The sequence below is a fragment of the Nerophis ophidion genome, linkage group LG26 (genome assembly GCF_033978795.1).
Source record: "Nerophis ophidion isolate RoL-2023_Sa linkage group LG26, RoL_Noph_v1.0, whole genome shotgun sequence".
NCBI classification, from domain to species: Eukaryota; Metazoa; Chordata; class Actinopteri; order Syngnathiformes; family Syngnathidae; genus Nerophis; species Nerophis ophidion.
Window position 1 is genome coordinate 34463055 of NC_084636.1, and position 17602 is coordinate 34480656.

A 17602-nucleotide genomic window follows, 5' to 3' on the forward strand; every position below is an offset into this window, starting at 1 on the left:
ATGTGTATGGCTGTCTAATTAGAGAGACAAACGTAAAGTTAGCAGGTTAATGTTAGTATGCCACCATGCTAATATTCGCATGTTAACAGTTAGCTTGTCTCACATTTCAAGTAACACGGCTGCAAGGTGTATGGCCGCGGAAATAGAGAAAAAAGTGTCAAATTAGATGAAAAAGTTAGCATGCTTAAGTTAGCCTGCTAGCATGCTATTGTTTGCATGCTAAGGGTTAACAAGTGTCATGCAGCATGTTATATGACTAGGGTAAACGGTTGCAAAAAGAGCTCAAAAAGTTAGCATGTTAAATTTAGCATGCTAGCAAGCTAACGTTAGCATACTATCAGTTAACATGTGTCACATACCGAGTTATATAACTGTAATGTGTATGACTGTCTAATTAGAGAAACAAACGTAAAGTTAGCATGTTAATGTTAGTATGCCACCATGCTAATATTCGCATGTTAACAGTTAGCTTGTCTCACATTTCAAGTAACACGGCTGCAAGGTGTATGGCTGCGGAAATAGAGAAAAAAGTGTCAAATTAGATGAAAAAGTTAGCATGCTTAAGTTAGCTTGCTAGCATGCTATTGTTTGCATGCTAAGGGTTAACAAGTGTCATGCAGCATGTTATATGACTAGGGTAAACGGTTGCAAAAAGAGCTCAAAAAGTTAGCATGTTAAATTTAGCATGCTAGCAAGCTAACGTTAGCATACTATCAGTTAACATGTGTCACATACCAAGTTATATAACTGTAATGTGTATGGCTGTCTAATTAGAGAGACAAACGTAAAGTTAGCAGGTTAATGTTAGTATGCCACCATGCTAATATTCGCATGTTAACAGTTAGCTTGTCTCACATTTCAAGTAACACGGCTGCAAGGTGTATGGCCGCGGAAATAGAGAAAAAAGTGTCAAATTAGATGAAAAAGTTAGCATGCTTAAGTTAGCCTGCTAGCATGCTATTGTTTGCATGCTAAGGGTTAACAAGTGTCATGCAGCATGTTATATGACTAGGGTAAACGGTTGCAAAAAGAGCTCAAAAAGTTAGCATGTTAAATTTAGCATGCTAGCAAGCTAACGTTAGCATACTATCAGTTAACATGTGTCACATACCGAGTTATATAACTGTAATGTGTATGACTGTCTAATTAGAGAAACAAACGTAAAGTTAGCATGTTAATGTTAGTATGCCACCATGCTAATATTCGCATGTTAACAGTTAGCTTGTCTCACATTTCAAGTAACACGGCTGCAAGGTGTATGGCTGCGGAAATAGAGAAAAAAGTGTCAAATTAGATGAAAAAGTTAGCATGCTTAAGTTAGCTTGCCAGCATGCTATTGTTTGCATGCTAAGGGTTAACAAGTGTCATGCAGCATGTTATATGACTAGGGTAAACGGTTGCAAAAAGAGCTCAAAAAGTTAGCATGTTAAATTTAGCATGCTAGCAAGCTAACGTTAGCATACTATCAGTTAACATGTGTCACATACCGAGTTGTATAACTGTAATGTGTATGGCTGTCTAATTAGAGAAACAAACGTAAAGTTAGCATGTTAATGTTAGTATGCCACCATGCTAATATTCGCATGCTGGCAGTTAACAAGTGTCATACGGAAATTGGGAAAAAGTGTAAAATTAGATGAATAAGTTAGCATGCTTAAGTGAGTTTCCTAGCATGCTATCGTTTGTTATGTGACTCTGGGGTGAACGGTTGCCAATTTTAGCATGCTAGCAAGCTAACGTTGGCATACTATCAGTTAACATGTGTCACATACCAAGTTATATAACTGTAATGTGTATGGCTGTCTAATTAGAGAAACAAACGTAAAGTTAGCATGTTAATGTTAGTATGCCACCATGCTAATATTCGCATGTTAACAGTTAGCTTGTCTCACATTTCAAGTAACACGGCTGCAAGGTGTATGGCTGCGAAAATAGAGAAAAAAGTGTAAAATTAGATGAAAAAGTTAGCATGCTTAAGTTAGCTTGCTAGCATGCTATTGTTTGCATGCTAAGGGTTAGCAAGTGTCATGCAGCATGTTATATGACTAGGGTAAACGGTTGCAAAAAGAGCTCAAAAAGTTAGCATGTTAAATTTAGCATGCTAGCAAGCTAACGTTGGCATACTATCAGTTAACATGTGTCACATACCGAGTTGTATAACTGTAATGTGTATGGCTGTCTAATTAGAGAAACAAACGTAAAGTTAGCATGTTAATGTTAGTATGCCACCATGCTAATATTCGCATGTTAACAGTTAGCTTGTCTCACATTTCAAGTAACACGGCTGCAAGGTGTATGGCTGCGGAAATAGAGAAAAAAGTGTAAAATTAGATGAAAAAGTTAGCATGCTTAAGTTAGCTTGCTAGCATGCTATTGTTTGCATGCTAAGGGTTAACAAGTGTCATGCAGCATGTTATATGACTAGGGTAAACGGTTGCAAAAAGAGCTCAAAAAGTTAGCATGTTAAATTTAGCATGCTAGCAAGCTAACGTTAGCATACTATCAATTAACATGTGTCACATACCAAGTTATATAACTGTAATGTGCATGGCTGGCTAATTAGAGAGACAAACGTAAAGTTAGCATGTTAATGTTAGTATGCCACCATGCTAATATTCGCATGTTAACAGTTAGCTTGTCTCACATTTCAAGTAACACGGCTGCAAAGTGTATGGCTGCGGAAATAGAGAAAAAAGTGTCAAATTAGATGAGAAAGTTAGCTTGCCAGCATGCTATTGTTTGCATGCTAAGGGTTAACAAGTGTCATGCAGCATGTTATATGACTAGGGTAAACGGTTGCAAAAAGAGCTCAAAAAGTTAGCAAATTAAATTTAGCATGCTAGCAAGCTAACGTTGGCATACTATCAGTTAACGTGTCACATACCGAGTTATATAACTGTAATGTGTATGCTTGTCTAATTAGAGAAACAAACGTAAAGTTAGCATGTTAATGTTAGTATGCCACCATGCTAATATTCGCATGTTAACAGTTAGCTTGTCTCACATTTCAAGTAACACGGCTGTAAGGTGTATGGCCGCGGAAATAGAGAAAAAAGTGTCAAATTAGATGAAAAAGTTAGCATGCTTAAGTTAGCTTGCTAGCATGCTATTGTTTGCATGCTAAGGGTTAACAAGTGTCATGCAGCATGTTATACGACTAGGGTAAACGGTTGCAAAAAGAGCTCAAAAAGTTAGCATGTTAAATTTAGCATGCTAGCAAGCTAACGTTAGCATACTATCAGTTAACATGTGTCACATACCAAGTTATATAACTGTAATGTGTATGGCTGTCTAATTAGAGAGACAAACGTAAAGTTAGCAGGTTAATGTTAGTATGCCACCATGCTAATATTCGCATGTTAACAGTTAGCTTGTCTCACATTTCAAGTAACACGGCTGCAAGGTGTATGGCCGCGGAAATAGAGAAAAAAGTGTCAAATTAGATGAAAAAGTTAGCATGCTTAAGTTAGCCTGCTAGCATGCTATTGTTTGCATGCTAAGGGTTAACAAGTGTCATGCAGCATGTTATATGACTAGGGTAAACGGTTGCAAAAAGAGCTCAAAAAGTTAGCATGTTAAATTTAGCATGCTAGCAAGCTAACGTTAGCATACTATCAGTTAACATGTGTCACATACCGAGTTATATAACTGTAATGTGTATGACTGTCTAATTAGAGAAACAAACGTAAAGTTAGCATGTTAATGTTAGTATGCCACGATGCTAATATTCGCATGTTAACAGTTAGCTTGTCTCACATTTCAAGTAACACGGCTGCAAGGTGTATGGCTGCGGAAATAGAGAAAAAAGTGTCAAATTAGATGAAAAAGTTAGCATGCTTAAGTTAGCTTGCTAGCATGCTATTGTTTGCATGCTAAGGGTTAACAAGTGTCATGCAGCATGTTATATGACTAGGGTAAACGGTTGCAAAAAGAGCTCAAAAAGTTAGCATGTTAAATTTAGCATGCTAGCAAGCTAACGTTAGCATACTATCAGTTAACATGTGTCACATACCAAGTTATATAACTGTAATGTGTATGCTTGTCTAATTAGAGAAACAAACGTAAAGTTAGCATGTTAATGTTAGTATGCCACCATGCTAATATTCGCATGTTAACAGTTAGCTTGTCTCACATTTCAAGTAACACGGCTGCAAGGTGTATGGCTGCGGAAATAGAGAAAAAAGTGTCAAATTAGATGAAAAAGTTAGCATGCTTAAGTTAGCTTGCCAGCATGCTATTGTTTGCATGCTAAGGGTTAACAAGTGTCATGCAGCATGTTATATGACTAGGGTAAACGGTTGCAAAAAGAGCTCAAAAAGTTAGCATGTTAAATTTAGCATGCTAGCAAGCTAACGTTGGCATACTATCAGTTAACATGTGTCACATACCGAGTTATATGACTGTAATGTGTATGACTGTCTAATTAGAGAAACAAACGTAAAGTTAGCATGTTAATGTTAGTATGCCACCATGCTAATATTCGCATGTTAACAGTTAGCTTGTCTCACATTTCAAGTAACACGGCTGCAAGGTGTATGGCTGCGGAAATAGAGAAAAAAGTGTCAAATTAGATGAAAAAGTTAGCATGCTTAAGTTAGCTTGCTAGCATGCTATTGTTTGCATGCTAAGGGTTAACAAGTGTCATGCAGCATGTTATATGACTAGGGTAAACGGTTGCAAAAAGAGCTCAAAAAGTTAGCATGTTAAATTTAGCATGCTAGCAAGCTAACGTTAGCATACTATCAGTTAACATGTGTCACATACCAAGTTATATGACTGTAATGTGTATGGCTGTCTAATTAGAGAAACAAACGTAAAGTTAGCATGTTAATGTTAGTATGCCACCATGCTAATATTCGCATGCTGGCAGTTAACAAGTGTCATACGGAAATTGAGAAAAAGTGTAAAATTAGATGAATAAGTTAGCATGCTTAAGTGAGCTTCCTAGCATGCTATCGTTTGTTATGTTACTCTGGGGTGAACGGTTGCAAAATTAGCTAAAAAAACTAGCACTATAATGATATCATGCTAACTTAAACATGCTAACAGTTAGCATGTCTCACATTTAAAGTAACAAGGCTGTAAGGTGTATGGCTGCGGAAATTGAGAAAAAATTTAAAATTAGATTAAAAAGTTAGCACGTGAAAGTTAGCTTGCTAGCATGCTTAAGTTAGCCAGCTAGCATACTATTGTTTTCATGCTAACAGTTAACAAGTGTCACTTACCAAGTTATATGACTCTGGGGTAAACGGTTGCCAATTTTAGCATGCTAGCAAGCTAACGTTAGCATACTATCAGTTAGCATGTGTCACATACAAAGTTATATGACTGTAATGTGTATGACTGTCTAATTAGAGAAACAAACGTAAAGTTAGCATGTTAATGTTAGTATGCCACCATGCTAATATTCGCATGCTGGCAGTTAACAAGTGTCATACGGAAATTGACAAAAGTGTAAAATTAGATGAATAAGTTAGCATGCTTAAGTGAGCTTCCTAGCATGCTATCGTTTGTTATGTGACTCTGGGGTGAACGGTTGCAAAATTAGCTCAAAAACCTGGCACTTTAATGATATCATGCTAATTTAAACATGCTAACAGTTAGCATGTCTCACATTTAAAGTAACAAGGCTGTAAGGTATATGGCTGCGGAAATTGAGAATTTTTTTTAAATTAGATTAAAAAGTTAGCATGTGAAAGTTAGCTTGCTAGCATGCTTAAGTTAGCCAGCTAGCATACTATTGTTTTCATGCTAACAGTTAACAAGTGTCACTTACCAAGTTATATGACTCTGGGGTAAACGGTTGCCAATTTTAGCAGGCTAGCAAGCTAACGTTAGCATTCTATCAGTTAGCATGTGTCACATACAAAGTTATATGACTGTAAGGCAGTGGTCCCCAACCTTTTCGTAGCTGCATTTTTTTGTCATGAAAAAGGGAGTTTTTTCTGGGTTGGTGCACTAATTGCAAGTGTATCTTGTGTTTTTATGTTGATTTAATAAAAATGTTTAAAAAATAAAAATACAATTTATATATATATATAAAAATTAATAAAAAATTCTCCTGTGGCCCGTTACCAATCGAGCCGCGGCCCGGTGGTTGGGGACCACTGCTGTAAGGTGTATGGCTGTCTTGAGAAAAAATTGAAAGTTAGCATTTTATTTTTAGTATGCTAGCATGCTAATGTTAGTATGCTAGCATACTAACGTTAGCATGATATGTGGCAGTTAACAAGTGCCACATACCAAGTTACATAACTGGGGTAAACTGTTGCTAAACTAGCTAAAGAAAAAAATTGCATGCTAATTTTAGCATGCTAGCAAGCTAACGTTAGCATTCTATCTGTAAGCATGTGTCATATACAAAGTTATACGACTGTCTGGTGTATGGCTGTCTAATTAGAGAAAACGTGTAAAGTTAGCATGCTTGTGTTAGCACGCTAACATTAGCATCAGCGTCAGCGATCCTGTTCTGTCTCCCTTTAATGTTTGTCTGATCTTGAATGGGACTGTGCTGAAAATTGTAATTTAATAATCTAATCTAATTTACGTTGACCACGTGGGACATCTGGGTCCCATGTGGTCAAGTCCTGAATATCTGACCGGACTATCCTGTAGTCCAGGTCCTGGACCCTGTGAGGGCACTGATGTCTTCCAGGTCTCACCTCCACAGGTCCAAAGAGCCGCGGCCCGCATCAGTTCGAGCGCTTCGTGACGCGACGCTTGGAGGAGAAGCTGAGAAAGGCCCGGGTGAGACCAGCAGGAGTTTGCCTGCAAGGAGGAGAGTCTTCATGGTCTTTGTGTTCCAGTCTCAGGGTCAGAGTCTCCAGCTGCAGGAGTTGGGCGAGGTGGCCGTCAGTCGCCTGCAGAGTCTCCGAGACAGGCAGACCCTCACCAGGTTCCACAGCGAGGTGAAGACCAGTCTCCTGTGGAGGACGCGTGCCAGAGTCCTCCTAACAAGTCTACCTCTTGCAGGAGCACCATGGAACCTTCCCAGTCCCTCAGGACATCAGCACCAGGGTCACCTTCCAGGAAGCTGCCAGACTTGTAAGATGTCATGACCATTTACAACTCTGAATGTCAACATCAAAGATCTGGAGCTTCGTTCTACATTCATTTTTCTCCTCAAAATTCTACATGCAATACCCCATATTGACAATGTGGAAAGGTTTTTTTCATTCTAAATTTGCTAATTTATTTTGAAAAACTCAATGACATGTAGGAAATTCCACCTCAAGTCTTTTTGAACACGATGCCACTAACTTGGCACACCTACAGTATCTTTGGGCACTTTCATTCCTCTTTCAGGATCTGTCTCTACATTGCTGTATTCATATTTCCCTCTATCAGGTTGGATAGGAAGTTTTGGGTTTCGTCTAGGATGTCTCTGTACATCACTGCATTCATCTTTCCCTCTGTCAGGTTTGATGCGAAGCGGTAGTTTTCATCCAGGATGTCTACCGAGGCCTACCGAGGATGTCGTAGTGGTTTGTGCAGCCCTTTGAGACACTAGTGATTTAGGGCTATATAAGTAAACATTGATTGATTGATTGATTGATTGATTGATGTCTTTGTACATCGCTTTATTCATCTTTCCCTCCATCAGCTTGGATGGGAAGCGTCAGTTTTCATCCAGGATGTCTCTGTACATTGCTGCATTCATCTTTCCCTCTGTCAGGTTGGACGTGAAGCGGTAGTTTTCATCCAGGATGTCTTTGTACATCGCTTTATTCATCTTTCCCTCCATCAGCTTGGATGGGAAGCGTCGGTTTTCATCCAGGATGTCTCTGTACATTGCTGCATTCATCTTTCCCTCTGTCATGTTGGACGGGAAGTGTTGGTTTTCATCCAGGATGTCTCTGTACATTTCTGCATTGATCTTTCCGTCTATCAGTTTGTATGGGAAGCGTCGGTTGTCATTCAGGGTGTCTCTGTACATTTCTGCATTCATCTTTCCCTCTATCAGTTTGTATGGGAAGCGTCGGTTGTCATTCAGGGTGTCTCTGTACATTGCTGCATTCATCTTTCACTCTATCAGCTTGGATGGGAAGAGTCGGTTTTTATCCAGGATGTCTCTGTACATTGCCGCATTCATATTACCCTCTATCAGGTTGGATGGGAAGCGTCAGTTTTCATCCAGGATGTCTCTGTACATTGCTGCATTCATCTTTCCCTCTGTCATGTTGGACGGGAAGTGTTAGTTTTCATCCAGGATGTCTCTGTACATCACTGCATTCATCTTTCCCTCTGTCAGGTTGGACGTGAAGCGGTAGTTTTCATCCAGGATGTCTTTGTACATCGCTTTATTCAGCTTTCCCTCCATCAGCTTGGATGGGAAGCGTCGGTTTTCATCCAGGATGTCTCTGTACATTGCTGCATTCATCTTTCCCTCTGTCATGTTGGACGGGAAGTGTTAGTTTTCATCCAGGATGTCTCTGTACATTTCTGCATTCATCTTTCCCTCTATCAGTTTGTTTGGGAAGCGTCGGTTGTCATTCAGGGTGTCTCTGTACATCGCTGCATTCATCTTTCACTCTATCAGCTTGGATGGGAAAAGTCGTTTTTTATCCAGGGTGTCTCTGTACATTTCTGCATTCATCTTTCCCTCTATCAGTTTGTATGGGAAGCGTCGGTTGTCATTCAGGGTGTCTCTGTACATTGCTGCATTCATCTTTCACTCTATCAGTTTGTATGGGAAGCGTCGGTTGTCATTCAGGGTGTCTCTGTACATTGCTGCATTCATCTTTCACTCTATCAGGTTGGATGGGAAGCGTCAGTTTTCATCCAGGATGTCTCTGTACATTGCTGCATTCATCTTTCCCTCTGTCATGTTGGACGGGAAGTGTTAGTTTTCATCCAGGATGTCTCTGTACATCACTGCATTCATCTTTCCCTCTGTCAGGTTGGACGTGAAGCGGTAGTTTTCATCCAGGATGTCTTTGTACATCGCTTTATTCAGCTTTCCCTCCATCAGCTTGGATGGGAGGCGTCGGTTTTCATCCAGGATGTCTCTGTACATTGCTGCATTCATCTTTCCCTCTGTCATGTTGGACGGGAAGTGTTGGTTTTCATCCAGGATGTCTCTGTACATTTCTGCATTCATCTTTCCCTCTATCAGTTTGTATGGGAAGCGTCGGTTGTCATTCAGGGTGTCTCTGTACATTGCTGCATTCATTTTTCCCTCTGTCATGTTGGACGGGAAGTGTTGGTTTTCATCCAGGATGTCTCTGTACATTTCTGCATTCATCTTTCACTCTATCAGTTTGTATGGGAAGCGTCTATTGTCATTCAGGGTGTCTCTGTACATTGCTGCATTCATCTTTCACTCTATCCGCTTGGATGGGAAGAGTCGTTTTTTATCCAGGATGTCTCTGTACATTGCCGCATTCATATTTCCCTCCATCAGGTTGGATGGGAAGCGTCAGTTTTCATTCAGGATGTCTTTGTACATCGCTTTATTCATCTTTCCCTCCATCAGCTTGGACGGGAAGCGTCGGTTTTCATCCAGGATGTCTTTGTACATTGCTGCATTCATCTTTCCCTCTGTCATGTTGGACGGGAAGTGTTGGTTTTCATCCAGGATGTCTCTGTACATTGCTGCATTCATCTTTCCCTCTGTCATGTTGGACGGGAAGTGTTGGTTTTCATCCAGGATGTCTCTGTACATTTCTGCATTCATCTTTCCCTCTATCAGTTTGTACGGGAAGCGTCGGTTGTCATTCAGGGTGTCTCTGTACATTGCTGCATTCATCTTTCACCCTATCCGCTTGGATGGGAAGAGTCGGTTTTTATCCAGGATGTCTCTGTACATTGCCGCATTCATATTTCCCTCTATCAGGTTGGATGGGAAGCGTCAGTTTTCATCCAGGATGTCTCTGTACTTTGCTGCATTCATATTAGTCTAGTCAGGGAGGTGACCAAGACAATGATCACTCTCGACAGAGAGAAGAACCTTTCAGAAGGACGATCTACCAATCAGGCCTGGATGGTAGAGTTTTTTTAGTTTTAGTACATTTGCATGATTAAAAAAAAGCTTTTCACGTCATTATGGGGTATTGTATTCTTCCGAGGATGTTGTAGTCGTGATGATTTGTGCAGTCCCTTGAGACATTTGTGATTTGGGGCTATATAAATAAACATTGATTGATTGATTGATTGTGTGTAGAATTTTGAGGGTAAAAATTAATGTTTTGGAATAAGGCTGTGAAATAAGAAAATGATCTTCCTACTTCTAACTTTCTTCTTCAGGGGGAGAGGGAGCGCCCGACCACCGTGGAGGCCTACAACTTCTTCACGTCCAACTTTGAGCCCGAGCCAGAGGAACGCTCTGAGAGCACCTGCAAGACCAGCGTGCAGAAGAAGAGCGCGGAGAGCTGTGACGACAGCAGGGAGGAGGCGGAGGAAGGCGGTCAAGAGGAACACGAAGCGCATGTAAGATTGTGGGGAGCCTTGGCAGCTCATAGAAGGACTCCAAATGTCGTCTCCTTCCTCCCCGGCGCCAGAACGAAGAAGCTCCTCTCATGCAAGATGAAGATGGTAACGTCTTCGTCATACAGCAAACGTCCAAAGACTTCCTGGAGACAACCAAGGCCGAGTACATCGGGCTCAGAGCACTCGCTCTGCGACGCGGTGGTCTTCTCTACACCCCTAGTTCTCAAAGAGGTATCTAGCTCATTGCAGATCTACATGTTCCTGTCCTCCTGGTCTTGCTCCTCAGTAAACTTCTCAAAGTGGTATCCAGCACATGTTCCTGTCAGAAGATGACTGTTTGTCCTCCTGGTAGTGCCCACCTCAGTCAAGCTGCCTGAGAACGTGACGCCTCGCTACCTGGAGGAGGAAGGCTTCTATGTGGGCCAGCGCCCCCCTGTGACAAGCACCAATGAGAACATTCTGGAGAACCGCATGTTGAGGATGGAGGAGGTGACATGAGTGGATGACACACCTCCACTCCTCCACCTTCCCTTGCAACCTTTGTCTGGGTCTTTGTTCAGGGATTGAAGTGGTTTGGAGACGATGGCAGGATCATTGCTCTGCCGGATCCCATCAAGGAATCTTCCAGCAGACCTCCACTCTTCCACGTGGAGGAGGACCTGGACCCTGCACTGCAGACTGTCTTCAAGAAGGTACATCACACTATATCGTACTTCATGCTGGGTCATAATACATCACACTATATTGTACTTCATGCTGGGTCACGATACGTCACACTATATAATCATGCTGGGTCATGATACATCACACTATATCATACTTCATGGTGGGTCACGATATGTCACACCATATAATCATGGTGGGTCACGATACATCACACTATATCATAGTCCATGCTGGGTCACGATACATCACACTATATCATAGTCCATGCTGGGTCACGATACATCACACTATATCATAGTCCATGCTGGGTCACGATACATCACACTTTATCATACTTCATGATGGTTCACTATACATCACACTATATCATACTTCATGTTGGTCCATGATACATCACACTATATCATACTTCATGTTGGTTCACGATACATCACACTATATCATACTTCATGCTGGGTCACGATACATCACACTTTATCATACTTCATGATGGTTCACTATACATCACACTATATCATACTTCATGTTGGGTCACGATACATCACACTATATCATAGTCCATGCTGGGTCACGATACATCACACTTTATCATACTTCATGATGGTTCACTATACATCACACTATATCATACTTCATGTTGGTCCATGATACATCACACTATATCATACTTCATGTTGGTTCACGATACATCACACTATATCATACTTCATGCTGGGTCACGATACATCACACTATATTATACTTCATGCTGGGTCACGATACGTCACACTATATTATACTTCATGCTGGGTCACGATACATCACACTATATCATAGTCCATGCTGGGTCACGATACATCATACTATATTATACTTCATGGTGGGTCACGATACGTCACACTATATAATCATGGTGGGTCACGATACATCACACTATATCATAGTCCATGCTGGGTCACGATACATCACACTATATTATACTTCATGCTGGGTCACGATACATCACACTATATTATACTTCATGCTGGGTCACGATACGTCACACTATATAATCATGCTGGGTCACGATGCATCACACTATATCATAGTCCATGCTGGGTCACGATACATCACACTATATCATACTTCATGATGGTTCACTATACATCACACTATATCATACTTCATGCTGGGTCACGATACGTCACACTATATAATCATGCTGGGTCACGATACATCACACTATATCATACTTCATGCTGGGTCACGATACGTCACACTATATAATCATGCTGGGTCACGATACATCACACTATATCATACTTCATGCTGGGTCACGATATGTCACACTATATAATCATGCTGGGTCACGATACATCACACTATATCATACTTCATGCTGGGTCACGATACATCACACTATATCATACTTCATGATGGTTCACTATACATCACACTATATCATACTTCATGCTGGGTCACGATATGTCACACTATATAATCATGCTGGGTCACGATACATCACACTATATCATACTTCATGCTGGGTCACGATACATCACACTATATCATAGTCCATGCTGGGTCACGATACATCACACTATATCATAGTCCATGTTGGTTCATGATACATCACACTATATCATACTTCATGTTGGTTCATGATACATCACACTATATCATACTTCATGTTGGTTCACGATACATCACACTATATCATAGTCCATGCTGGGTCACGATACATCACACTATGTCATACTTCATGCTGGGTCACGATACATCACACTATATAATCATGCTGGGTCATGATGCATCACACTATATCATAGTCCATGCTGGGTCACGATACATCACACTATTATACTTCATGCTGAGTCATGATGCATCACACTATATCATACTTCATGCTGGGTCACGATACATCACACTATATCATACTTCATGCTGGGTCACGATACATTACACTATATCATACTTCATGCTGGATCACGATACGTCACACTTTATAATCATGCTGGGTCACGATACATCACACTATATCGTTCTTTATGCTGGTTCATGATACATCACACTATATCATACTACATGCTGGGTCACGATACATCACACTATATCATACTTCATGCTGAGTCATTATACATCACACTATATCATACTTCATGCTGAGTCATGATACATCACACTTTATCATACTTCATGCTGAGTCATGATACATCACACTATATCATACTTCATGCTGAGTCATGATACATCACACTATACCGTACTTCATGCTGGGTCACGATACATTACACTATATCATACTTCATGCTGGATCACGATACGTCACACTATATAATCATGCTGGGTCACGATACATCACACTATATCGTTCTTTATGCTGGGTTACGATACATAAATGGGTTGTACTTGTATAGCGCTTTTCTACCTTCAAGGTACTCAAAGCGCTTTGACACTACTTCCACATTTACCCATTCACACACACATTCACACACTGATGGAGGGAGCTGCCATGCAAGGCGCCAACCAGCACCCATCAGGAGCAAGGGTGAAGTGTCTTGCTCAGGACACAGCGGATGTGACGAGGTTGGTACTAGGTGGGAATTGAACCAGGGACGCTCGGGTTGCGCACGGCCACTCTCCCCCTGCGCCACTATATCATACTTCATGATGGGTCACGATACATCACACTATATCATACTTCATGATGGGTCACGATACATCACAGTATATCGTACTTCATGCTAGCTTACGATACATAACACTATATCATACTTCATGCTGAGTCATGATACATCACACTTTATCATACTCCATGCTGGGTCACGGTACATCACACTATATCATACTTCATGCTGGGTCATGATACATCACACTATATCGTACTTCATTCTGGGTCACGATACATTACACTACATCGTACTTCATGCTGGGTCACAATACATCACACTATTTGGGCGGTATAGCTCGGCTGGTAGAGCGGCCGTGCCAGCAACTTGAGGGTTGCAGGTTCTATCCCCGCTTCAGCCATCCTAGTTGTAACCTGGGTGACAAAACCCCATTAAATATCCTCATTTAAATATCCTTTTAAAACCCCATTGAATATTATTTGTAATTAAATCTTCCTATTTAAATAATCGTATTTTAATATCCTCTCAAAACCCCATTGAATATTATTTCTAATTAAATATCTTTCTATTTAAATAGCATTTTACTTAAATATCCTATTTATTTTCGTGTCTCTGCGTGCGTCATTACGTCACGCGGTCACATGGCCGCGTGCGTCATTGCGTCACGCGGTCACGTGACCTATTGCGGGAAGCATAAAATCCAGGAAGAGCGAGAGGGACGTTGCTGCAGGTATGTGACTCGCTTTTGACACTAATTACTAACTTAAGCTTTTAACTGAAATGTAATAATGTCGAACTGCAGGAGCCAACTACTGAAGCCGTGCGAGAGTGTTTAAGTGGGATTTATCTGCGGAATTGGTGAGTTGCATCTGTGTAGCTTAGCCGCTACATTCATTTTGAATGGAGCTGTTAGCATCTACTTCTATGTCTGTTTCTTTGAATATAGTCAACTGAATGAAACGTTAGCACTCTCAACAATTGTCTGATTTGTTTCTGGGTTGTGTTAATTGTTTGATGCTTGTCAATGCATTTTATGATGCAGTCCAGTCAACCACTGTCTGCCATGCACTTTATTTGTGGTTGCAATTGGTAGATTTTGATATTAGAGAATTAATATTTTGATGTAAAAATTATTATATTATTTATTCTAATTTGATTCATGAATTATTGTACAATATTAAGAAGTATGCTTGCTGTTTGAATACAGTAGTATTATTTAGTATTTAGTATCTGAATGTACTTTGTGTGCGCGCACTGGAAAATTGCCTGGTCCTGCCCTTGTTGTACAGGACATGTTGGATGGCGAGCTAGAGCCTGAACTAGAGTCTGAAGCTTTATGCCTGGAACCGAACCAACCGAACTGAATCCACCCAACCGAGACCCGGGCGGGTAGGAGGCTCCTCAGCAGCCGCTCTGTTTTTTCCCTTTGGTTTTTCATAACGCAACAAGTTCATTTCTGTCCTCCCTGAACTTTCACATTTAGCCGTTACCTTCACTAAAACCCCTCTGGACACGGCCACCACAACGTGGACTTTGCGAGGTCGTTTAATGAACTGTCGTGTTGCGCCTATACCATTCTTGGTAAAAACAAGGACTGAATCAAGTACTGTATCACATTGTAAATATTGAACGTTCTGTAATTTATGTTAAAAATGTGAATGGCCATTCGAATTTACATGTCTTTTTGTTGTTTATTTTTCCTATAATTCTTTAATATAATTTGGTACCATTTAAACTTAAAACCTGTGTTCAGTCTGCATTACTCTCCATTCCTAGAGCTGAATTTAGTTTCTTCTCATCTAGCCCAGTTATATAATTCATTGTTTACTTAATACTTGTACAGTGCTTTACTTAAGTAACATACAGGCTACATAGTCACTGCCGTTGTGTCCTTGGGCAAGACACTTTACCCACCTGCTCCCAGTGCCGCCCACACTGCTTTGAATATAAAAGAATTAGATATTGGGTTTCACTATGTAAAGCGCTTTGAGTCACTAGAGAAAAAGTGCTATATAAATATAATTCACTTCACTATATCGTACTTCATGCTGGGTCACGATACGTCACACTATATCATAGTCCATGCTTGGTCACGATACATCACACTATATCATACTTCATGTTGGTTCACAATACATCACACTATATCATACTTCATGTTGGTTCATGATACATCACACTATATCATACTACATGCTGGGTCAAGATACATCACACTATATCATACTTCATGCTGAGTCATGATAAATCACACTATATCGTACTTCATGCAGGGTCACGATACATCACACTATATCATACTCCATGCTGGGTCACGGTACATCACACTATATCATACTTCATGCTGGGTCATGATACATCACACTTTATCATACTTCATTCTGGGTCACGATACATCACACTATAAAATAATGCTGGGTCACGATACATCACACTATATCGTTCTTCATGCTGGGTTACGATACATCTCACTATATCATACTTCATGCTGGGTTACAATACATCACAGTATATCGTACTTCATGCTGGGTCACGATACATTACACTATATCATACTTCATGATGGGTCACAATATATCACACTATATCATGCTGGGTCACAATACATCACACTATATCGTACTTCATGCTGGGTCACGATACATCACACCATATCATACTTTATGCTGGGTCATGATACACCGCACTATATCTTACTTCATGCTAGGTCAAGATACATCACACTATATTGATACTTTACACTATATCAAAGCTAATGCTGGGTCACAATACATCACACTTTATCATACTTCATGCAGGGTCACGATACATCACACTTTATCATACTTCATGCTGGGTCACAATACATCACACTATATAGCGTACAAACCCCGTTTCCATATGAGTTGGGAAATTGTGTTGGTTATAAATATAAACGGAATACAATGACTTGCAAATCATTTTCAACCCATATTCAGTTGAATATGCTACTAAAACATGTTTGATGTTAAAACTGATAAACATTTTTTGTTTTGCAAATAATTATTAACTTTAGAATTTGTTGCCAGCAACACGTGACAAAGAAGTTGGGAAAGGTGGCAATAAATACTGATTAAGGGTCACCACCAATTTGTAAGCAAATTGTCGAACAGTTTTAGAACATTTCTCAACGAGCTATTGCAAGGAATTTAGGGATTTTACCATCTACAGTCCGTAAAATCATCAAAAGGTTCAGAGAATCTGGAGAAATTACTGCACGTAATTGGTAATATTACGAAGCTTTGATCCTTCAGGCGGTACTGCATCAAAAACCGACATCAGTGTGTAAAGGATATCACCACATGGGCTCAGGAACACTTCATAAACCCACTGTCAGTAACTACAGTTGGTCGCTACATCTGTAAGTGCAAGTTAAAACTCTACTATGGAAAGCGAAAGCCATTTATCAACAACACCGAAGAACGGCGCCGGCTTCGCTGGGCCCGAGCTCATCTACTCAAAGCTTCTGCTTCTCAAAGCAGAAAAGTGTTCTGTGGTCTGACGAGTCCACATTTCAAATTATTGTAGTTGTTGTACTTGTATAGCGCTTTTCTACCCCTTTTTTAGGAGCCCAAAGCTCTTTGACAGTTTTTACACATTCACCCATTCACACACTGATGGCGGGAGCTGCCATGCAAGGCGCTAACCAGGACTCCCATCAGGAGCAAGGGTGAAGTGTCTTGCTCAAGGACACGACGGACGTGACTAGGATGGTAGAATGTGGGGATTGAACCAGTAACCCTCAGATTGCCGGCACGGCCACTCACCCAACTTTGCCACGCCGTCCCATTATATCTGGAAACTATGGACGTGGTGTCCTCCGGAACAAAGAGGAAAATAACAATCCGGTTTTTAATAGGCGCAAAGTTCAAAAACCAGCATCTGTGATGGTATGGGGGTGA

The 17602-nt window shown here is 40.6% G+C and overlaps 1 protein-coding gene and 1 long non-coding RNA gene across 6 annotated transcripts in view; both read left to right on the top strand.

Annotated features, from left to right (window-relative positions):
• cc2d2a (coiled-coil and C2 domain containing 2A) overlaps positions 1-17602 on the top strand; it is a 97594-nt gene that overhangs the window by 13184 nt on the left and 66808 nt on the right. For 4 of the 5 annotated variants that reach the window (XM_061888219.1, XM_061888222.1, XM_061888224.1 and 1 more), the window contains exons 6-12: positions 6656-6747; positions 6807-6908; positions 6973-7044; positions 10246-10428; positions 10500-10659; positions 10781-10917; positions 10989-11120. In XM_061888219.1, coding sequence (XP_061744203.1) covers positions 6656-6747; positions 6807-6908; positions 6973-7044; positions 10246-10428; positions 10500-10659; positions 10781-10917; positions 10989-11120 — 878 coding nt within the window. The remainder of the gene's footprint in view (positions 1-6655; positions 6748-6806; positions 6909-6972; positions 7045-10245; positions 10429-10499; positions 10660-10780; positions 10918-10988; positions 11121-17602) is intronic. The other variant, XM_061888221.1, reaches the window with a different exon arrangement.
• On the top strand, positions 14337-15552 carry LOC133543574 (uncharacterized). Its single transcript, XR_009804410.1, has 3 exons — positions 14337-14412; positions 14485-14540; positions 14972-15552. It is a non-coding gene; the product is annotated as an uncharacterized LOC133543574 (long non-coding RNA).